The 9,053-nt window shown below is 39.5% G+C and overlaps 1 protein-coding gene across 6 annotated transcripts in view; it reads left to right on the top strand.

The window, feature by feature from the left end:
- The window catches only part of GTF2I (general transcription factor IIi), a 104,849-nt gene that overhangs the window by 87,569 nt on the left and 8,227 nt on the right, over nucleotides 1-9,053 (top strand). For all 6 annotated transcript variants that reach the window (XM_007468763.1, XM_007468762.1, XM_007468761.1 and 3 more), the window contains 7 exons: nucleotides 798-869; nucleotides 2,068-2,251; nucleotides 2,902-2,960; nucleotides 3,597-3,671; nucleotides 6,551-6,652; nucleotides 7,224-7,289; nucleotides 7,618-7,801. In XM_007468763.1, the coding sequence (XP_007468825.1) occupies nucleotides 798-869; nucleotides 2,068-2,251; nucleotides 2,902-2,960; nucleotides 3,597-3,671; nucleotides 6,551-6,652; nucleotides 7,224-7,289; nucleotides 7,618-7,801 (742 nt within the window). The remainder of the gene's footprint in view (nucleotides 1-797; nucleotides 870-2,067; nucleotides 2,252-2,901; nucleotides 2,961-3,596; nucleotides 3,672-6,550; nucleotides 6,653-7,223; nucleotides 7,290-7,617; nucleotides 7,802-9,053) is intronic.

Here is a 9,053-nt window from a genome sequence, read left to right as displayed (position 1 = left end):
CCTCTTCCTCTCTCTTTCCCTCCTTTCCTTATCCAATACCTCCAACCATCCTCCATTGTCTCCAAGTCTACCTCCGTCCTCTCCATCCTCAGCTCCAACAAACAAGCCCCGATTATCTGTCCAAGTAAGTGCCACCCTACGTGTCTTTTATAATAGCTTATTTTTTCTTTATGTTGTATTTAAAAGAGGATGGTTGTCTTATAAATGAGGGGTGAGGAAATAAACTGGATTCTAGATGTGAGTAGTGCTGAGTGACAGCTCCCTAATCACTTTATCATTTATTTCTTGCTGTGATTAGTGAAGTTTTCCTTTGTTTAAATCTGTAGGCACACGTGTTCGATAAAACAAGGAATGCCTGTTTAGAAAGCAAATACGAGTGAAGCTCCTCTGGTTGAACCTGGTGTAGGAGGCCTGGATCTTTATATAGCTGGTCCTCCCAACCCTGAGAGGGTTCTTTGATGTACCTCCAAGGAAAAGTGTTTGAGAACCATTCATTCTAAATACTTACAAACAAGTTCTTCTTTATTTACAATGTAAACTTAAATTCTATCTCCCTGTTCTTCTGATATTTGACAAGTGCAGGAAATCCTTCTTTTCCTTATCTGAAGTTTTTGCTTTTAAGCAAAATTTTATTAAGAGTGTCACTGGATTGTACATCTAAAACTAATACAGTGTTATATGTCAATTATCTCTCAAGTTTTTAAAAAATAGCATCACTGGAAAGAACAACGTCCAGTCTAATTTTGTGTCAGCATCCATAAGGGACATTGTTAATTAGATTTATTTTTCCTTTCCAGTCAAAGAAGATTGGAATGTCAGAATTACCAAGCTACGGAAGCAAGTGGAAGAGATTTTTAATTTGAAATTTGGTAAGTAAAACACAGTGATTATGTCTTAATTTAAAAACATTAATAATGAAAGGCAGTGTTTTGAATGAACATTATAGTAGTTCAGGACCTAAAGAAAGAAGGTCCCAGAAACTGAGTTTGACTTTCTCCTACTACATTCACTACTTAAACTGAGCGAGTTACTTTCTGTCTCCTGGATTCCGTTTTCTCGTGTGTCAGAGTGGGAAAGGAAGGGAGGAGTTGGGGAGGAATCTCAGTTCCGCTGTCTGTACTTGTAACCTGGCTAACACCTGTGGCAAATAGGTTTCATCGTCTGTTTCAACGTAGATTTGTTGACAGCGGTTTCCTGGAGCGCTGTCTTGAGGATTCTGAGGAGGCTCAGCAAGAGTGTTTCAGTTGATTGGGTGTGTCTGTCATGGAGAAGGAAGTAAGGAGTGGAGTGATATCAATATTCCTGGGGCGTTGCCATCGTCGTTTTAATAACTGGTATTGACGTTTGTGTCCTGGATCAGGAATCTTCAGTACTCTTGACCAGTTCTGCTCAGATGCATCTTATGCACCTCTTATCTTTTTTCTTTCTTTCTTTCTTTCTTTCTTTTTTGTTTTTTTTTGGGGGGGCCATGCCCCGCGCAGCTTGTGGGATCTTAGTTCCCGACCAGGGATCGCACCCTGCCCCTCGGCAGTGAAGGCACAGAGTCCTAACCACTGGACCACCAGGGAATTCCCTCTTATCTTTTAAACAGCAAACTTGCACCTAGATGATAACACAAGGGCTGGATAGTTGCCATTTCGGTAGTATGGCCGTGAAATGGCTGTAGTTCATTTCTGCCCAGAGCACAGAGACAATTTTGATTAATTACCCCTTTGCTTTGAAGTGGTAAAATGTTCCTCTTATTTTTTAGGCTTCTTCGTCAACTTTACACAACATACTAAGCAAAATATCTATATTAGTAAGTGGAAATTGCTAGATTGTTGGGAACTTTTGCACAACGTGTTTGAGAATGCCCAGATGTCAACTACACTTAGTATACACTCATTTGACAATATATACAAATAGCAAATCATTATGCTATACACTTGAAACTAATATAATGTTATATGTTCATTATATCACAATTTAAAAATATGTATATTAAAAACATAAACAGAGACTGCTGTCAGACAAAACTAAAAGACTAAAATTTTACCTTCCATAAGTTATGTTCTCTTACACTTTCAGCTCAAGCTCTTGGACTCACAGAGGCAGTAAAAGTACCATACCCGGTGTTTGAATCAAACCCCGAGTTCCTTTATGTAGAAGGCTTGCCAGAAGGAATTCCCTTTCGAAGCCCTACCTGGTTTGGAATTCCACGACTTGAAAGGATTGTCCGTGGAAGTAATAAAATCAAGTTTGTTGTTAAAAAGTAAGTTCTCTTTGCCAATGTAGTCCTTTCTGGAATTAGAACAATCAAGGCATATTTCTATTTAAATTTTTTTCTAGCTTCAGGTTACGGCTAAGGCTTTGAAGTCCACGATGGAAAGCGTAGCATTGAGCTGCAGTCCTGGCCTTGTCCATTGCCTCCCATCCTTTAACTTGTCCTTGATTTTCTTCATCAGGACAAGGAGAGTTGTACCTGCCTCACATTGGTGGAGGTGAAGTTTGTTAAGAGATGCTATGTTGTCTCTTACTATTGATAGATACTTGAGGGCAGGATGAAGGTGCTGATTTTCATGTGCTCTGTTATTCCTGCTTAAACTTATGGGCAACTGAATTTCAGTGATTAAGTTTCTCATTTATATGTCTGCAGAATTTCAGTAGTTGAAGAAACTAAACTAGTGATAGTTAATTTTCATTTTCATGAAAGAAGTCATTTACTCTTCATAAAATCATTTAGCAGGTATTTGTAGGAAGGAAAAGTGAATTTTTTTGGTCCATAATGGAAGAAACTATTGTTACATTACAGAGTTATCTTGTGGTCGTCTTTATAAAAAAACATTGGTCATCACAATTTTTACTAGCTGTGAAGACCAATATTATACTGGCCACTGTAATGTTTCTTGGTTTTTTCTCTAGACCTGAACTAGTTATTTCCTACTTGCCTCCTGGAATGGCTAGTAAAATAAACACTAAAGGTAAGAGATTATGTATACCTTCATTATACTTGAGTGCGTTAAAACATACTGAGTCATTGGCAGATATCTTTTGGGGGCTTTCGGTTTGTTTCTTTGCTTTTTAAGGTATTTTATTTAATGAACCCCCCTCCTCCCTCCCCCTCCCTCCCTCCCTCTCTCCTTCCTCTGTCTCTTAAAAGTAAACATTTCATGGGCAGTTTCACGTTGCAATCCTCCCTCATTCATGTTTCCACAGCTTTGTTGAGGCTCATGTGGAGGATTACACTTCACTCTAACATGTGCCCTAAAACGTACGATAACACTAAACCGTTGTCGTACCCTAACCTGGAGGCTAAACCGTCCCCTTTCCCTAACCCTAATCTTAACCTAAACCTTAAACCCCTCCCTCCCTCCCTCTCTCCTTCCTCTGTCTCTTAAAAGTAAACATTTCATGGGCAGTTTCACGTTGCAATCCTCCCTCATTCATGTTTCCACAGCTTTGTTGAGGCTCATGTGGAGGATTACACTGCCAGTTTAATTCTTCAGCTTTTCTTTGAAAAGAGCCAAACTGTATGAATTTTAATACTCTGCTTTTATAAAGCATCTCCTTCTGGATTTTTTACAGTATGCAAAAGAAATTGTATGCTTACTTTACAGCTTTGCAGTCCCCGAAAAGACCACGAAGCCCTGGGAGTAATTCAAAAGTTCCTGAAATTGAGGTCACTGTTGAAGGTGAGGTTGCTCTGTGGCCCGTTCCCGTCCGTTCTACAATTCACTAGTTAATCTGTTGCTTCTTCACTTTACTATTTATATTTTTATGCAAATGAGTTTTTATAAAACTTGTTTTAGGTGCAGAACACTTAACTGTGATAAAGCTAGATTTCTTTTTTTTTTTTTAATTATTTTTGGGTGCATTGGGTCTTTGTTGCTGTGTGTGGGCTTTCTCTAGTTGCAGCGAGCGGGGGCTACTCTTCATTGCGGTGCAGTGGCTCCTCTTGTTGAGGAGCACGGGCTCTAGGCGCGTGGGCTTCAGTAGTTGTGGCTCGCAGGCTCTAGAGCGCAGGCTCAGTAGTTGTGGTGCACTGGCTTAGTTGCTTCGGGGCATGTGGGATCTTCCCGGACCAGGGCTTGAACCCGTGTCCCCTGTGTTGGCAGGCGGATTCTTAACCACTGCGCCACCGGGGTAGTCCCAAAGTTAGATTTTCTAAATGTTTCTAATTAACAATTTGAATTACAAGGTGATATTTCTCCACAGCCTCGCCACCACTTGTTACTTTCTGCTTTTTAGATAATATCCATCCTAATGGATGGATATTATCTAAAATTTTTTATTGATGACTAGTATTTCATTGTGTGCATATACCATATTTTGTTTAGATGGACATTTGGTTTGTACTACTTTTTGGCTATTTATGAGTAATGCTGCTCTGAACATTCGTGTACAAGGGCAGTGATGGGTTAATGAAAAATGGTTTTGACCTGCCTTCAGATTAACAGAGAATCTCTTTCTGTTGTCTTACCCAAGCTACAGAGGACCTTGTCCCACAGTAGCTTTCTTTTGCTTAACCAGGGCTATAAATAGACCCCAAATTTAATTTATATTTGTTAAAATACCACAAAATAGTTGGTGGTGGTTTAACACTAACTAATTTGAGTAGTAAAGAGCTGTGTCCATGTTCAGGGACTTTTTGTCAAGATAGCAAGGAGGGACATTTTTTTTTTCCCACCATACTAGTGTTTTCTTTTAAATTATACATCATGCTTGTAAATGGATTTTTTTATTACTTTAAAAATCAAATTTATTGAGTACACTTTATATGCGATAAAAAGCACGCTTTTTTTTTGTTTGTTTTTTTTGTTTTCCCCTATTTGCGGTACGCAGGCCTCTCACTGTTGTGGCCTGTCCTGTTGTGGAGCACAGGCTCCGGACACGCAGGCTCAGCAGCCATGGCTCACGGGCCCAGCCGCTCCGCAGCATGTGGGATCTTCCCGGACCGGTGCACGAACCCGTGTGCCCTGCATCGGCAAGCGGACTCTCAACCACTGCGCCACCAGGGAAGCCCAGATGCACGCATTTTAATTGTACAGTTTGAGTTTTGAAAAATGTTGGTAGCATCGCTTTAGTCAATGGATAGAACATCTCCCTCACCCTAAAACGTCTTACACACACTCCTTGGCAGTCACTCCCTCACAGGCCAGGCCACAGGCAACCATTGATCTGCTTTTTGTCACCATGGAACACTTCTGCCTGTTGTAGAATTTCATAAAAATGGAATCATGTTGTATCTTTTCTTTTTATGGTTGCCTTCTTTTGCTTAGCACAATGTTGTTAGATTTTATACTTGCTGCATGTTTCAGTATTTCTTTTTATTGCTGAGTATTACTCCATTGTATGGATTCACCAGAATTAAGTTATGCATCTGTCAGTGGGCATTTGGGTTTACTTCCTGTCTTTGTCTAGTAAAGATGCTATATGAACATTTGTGTACAAAACATGGCATAATAAGCTTTCCTTCTCTTGAATAGATGTTTAGAGTGGAATTACTGGGTTTTTAACTTTCTAAGAAACAGTTTACCAAACTGATTGTATCGCTTTACACTTCTGCCAGGAATGTATGAGAATTCCAGTTGCTACACATCCTCACAGTACTTGATATTGTCATTCTTTTTATTTTAGCCGTTCTAGTGGGTGTGTAGTGTCATTTCACTTAAGCATAAACCAGAATGCCAGTTTATTGATTTTTGAATCGCAAGTAGATATTTCAGTCAGCTTAATCCTGTCAGGTGATCACAAGTCTCTTCCTGTCTTGCCCTGTTACTATTAAAAGGCTGCTTTTTGAACATGGAGTATAAAAAGAGACGTTAGTTGAGTGATCTTAGTAGCCTGTTAAAGAAGCATGGTAATAGGATGTACTGAGTTCCTCTGTCTGGTTATTATACCTGCCAGGCCAGCCAGGCTGCTAGATCTGCTAGATCCAGCTGCTCCAGAAATACTTTGCTTTTATCACTGTGCTCTTTAAGGAAGCTGTGGTTTTTATTCAGGAGTTTGAAGTAATTAAAGATTAGAATGTTGAATCTTGATATTTTATTCGATTCTGAGGCCATAGTCAGGCTTTTAATGGAAAACAACTGATAACCCATAACATTGTTTCTGTATATTGCTAAGAATTCAAAGAAAGGATATGTCAGTGTCAGCTAGAGAATCCAAAGGAAAGCTTCATATAGTGGAGATGATATAGTTGTATCTAAAGTGTTTATGTTCAAAGGCCGAAAGAAAAACATAAAAGGCAAGCATAGGTAACCAGTGGATTCAAAATGGCGTAATGAATCATTAAGTGAATTGAAAGTTCCTCAGATCAGCCAGAAAGCTAGATGTGTTTTGGGGGGAAATGCCTGATTTTAGGGATGGAAGTAGGAAAATGGATGGAGGTCTGTAAAACTGACAGCAGTGGCTGTTTTCATTGCAGAGTGCTTGTATACACACTGAACTTAACTTTTCCAGCACAGGTTGGACTTCAAGAGCATGTCCTAGAGAAATCACGAGCAGTACGTAAGGACGATTGAATATATGTGCTGATTATGTTTTTTGTTTATGTTTTTTAATTCTTTAGGCCCTAATAACAGCAACCCTCAAACGTCAGCTGTTCGAACCCCTACCCAGACTAATGGTTCTAATGTTCCCTTCAAGCCTCGAGGGAGAGAGTTTTCCTTTGGTAAATACGTGTTATGTTTTTCTTTATTTCATTATTTTAAATAAAAGGAGTTAGTTGGTGAGTTAGTATATATTAGCAATTCAAGGCACAGATTATAGAGCCAGACTGAATTCAAATCTGGTGCCAGTACTTTATAATTGTTTGACGTTGAGCAGGCTGCTTAACCTCTCTGTGCCTCAGTTTCCTTATCTGTGAGTGGGGATAACATTACTTACTGTTCCATAGGGTTATTATGAAGCTTATAAATACCAGATCATTTAAAAGGTAAAACTGTATCTGGCACGTAGTAGATACTGTAATTGTTTTTTTTGGGGGGGGGGGTATTTTGGTTTTCATTTGTTTTTTAATTTATTCGTAGCCAACATAATATAATAAAACAGTTAAATAATGCATCAGGATTAGAGTAGTTATCAAGACATGCCTGTGTTTAAAACCTATATATTTTTTATTTTGTATTGCTTAAAGATGCACAATAAAAGATGAAGAGGTTCCTGCCATTGAATGTATACTAGTAACTATTACTAACATCTTAATCGCTCTTTTTTTTTTTTTTTTTTTTTTTTTTATGCAGAGGCCTGGAATGCCAAAATCACTGACCTAAAACAGAAAGTTGAAAATCTTTTCAATGAAAAATGTGGTAAGTTTATTTTGAAATACTATTATTAAAATATGAGGTAGCTTTTTTATAAAATAGAAAAATGTGAGATAGTAAAATTGTTCAGCATTTAAATATTACTGTCATCAGAAGTGTGTGGGTTTTGCAGGCATGAATTTTATAATCTCTTCCACGTTTCTGAGCACCAAGAAATTGAAGAAATTTTTCTAAAATTAATGTGATTTTTTAAAAAGAAAGGTTTTAGTAGCTGCAAAATATAATTTAAAATGCGTTTTTTTTAAAAGGTTTAGTTTTTTAAAAAATTATAAATATGAGAACCAGTAAATGTGTTTTGTTTTTGTTTTTTTAGGTGAAGCTCTTGGCCTTAAACAAGCTGTGAAAGTGCCGTTTGCGTTATTTGAGTCTTTCCCTGAAGACTTTTACGTGGAAGGCTTACCTGAGGGTGTGCCATTCCGGCGACCATCTACTTTTGGCATTCCAAGGCTGGAGAAGATACTCAGAAACAAAGCCAAAATTAAGTTCATCATTAAAAAGTAAGGACATAAGATGAAACAAGATTGGCCATGAGTTGATACAGTTTGACGCTGGGAGATGGCACATGGATTCAGCTTTGGAGCTTAGCCAAACCTTAGGGTCCAAGAAGCTCTTTAAGCTGTACCTTTGTATATATTTTAAATTTTTCGTAACTGGTCAAAAGAGGGAGGGCTGTGGCTTATCAGGGGGATAACAACTTGATTTAGTGAAGTCTATGCACAGTGACATATTTTTTTTTAATATAAATTTATTTATTTATTTTTATTTTTGGCTGTGTTGGGTCTTCATTGCTGTGCGCGAGTTTTCTCTAGTTGTGGCGAGCAGGGGCTACTCTTCGTTGCGGTGCGCGGGCTTCTCATTGTGGTGGCTTCTGTTGTTGCAGAGCACGGGCTCTAGGTGTGCGGGCTTCAGTAGTTCTGGCGTGTGGGCTCTAGAGCGTAGGCTCAGTAGTTGTGGCGCACGGGCTTAGTTGCTCTGTGGCATGTGGGATCTTCCCAGACCAGGGCTGGAACCCGTGTCCCCTACACTGGCAGGTGGATTCCTAACCACTGTGCCACCAGGGAAGCCTCACAGTGATATCTTAATGGTTAATACTACTGGAGTCTAGGCAGTGGTTCAGTTGGGTTTTTTTGGTTTTTGGTTTTTGTTTTTTGCAGTACATGGGCCTCTCACTGTTGTGGCCTCTCCCGTTGCAGAGCACAGGCTCCGGACGCGCAGGCTCAGCGGCCATGGCTCAGGCCCAGCCGCTCCCCAGCATGTGGGATCTTCCCAGACCGGGGCACGAACCTGTGTCCCCTGCATTGGCAGGCGGACTCTCAACCACTGCGCCACCAGGGAAGCCCAGTGGTTCAGTTTTATAAAGCCCGTTTATTTCTCCAGCTTACAGAATATTTTAAATTTCTCTCCTGTTTGCTTGGACATCTGTGCATTATGCCAACACAATTGAAGTAAATGGAAATAATTAGAGTTAACAAAATACATTTGAAATGAATTGAAAGGAATTTTAGGTTTTATTTATTAAAGGTTACTTCTGAGTTCCCTAAGGATGCTGTCACATAATCAAAGCTGACATTGCCAACCATAATGGCCTCCCTCTGTACCTTCAGCCAGGTCTGTAGAGGCTAAGGCCCCTGCTTCTGCTTCCTAAGAGAGACAGTCTCTTGTGTTCAGGTTTTTACCGCCTGTCTTCTGTTTCATGGTACCTTGCATTCGGGTCTCTTCCCGTTTCCTTCTCCAGTCTAGCATACACTC

Source organism: Lipotes vexillifer, unplaced genomic scaffold (genome assembly GCF_000442215.2).
Source record: "Lipotes vexillifer unplaced genomic scaffold, Lipotes_vexillifer_v1.1 scaffold12, whole genome shotgun sequence".
Taxonomy (NCBI): domain Eukaryota; kingdom Metazoa; phylum Chordata; class Mammalia; order Artiodactyla; family Lipotidae; genus Lipotes; species Lipotes vexillifer.
The sequence above is the reverse complement of the archived record's forward strand: the minus strand, read 5'-3'. Positions and strand labels throughout refer to the sequence as shown.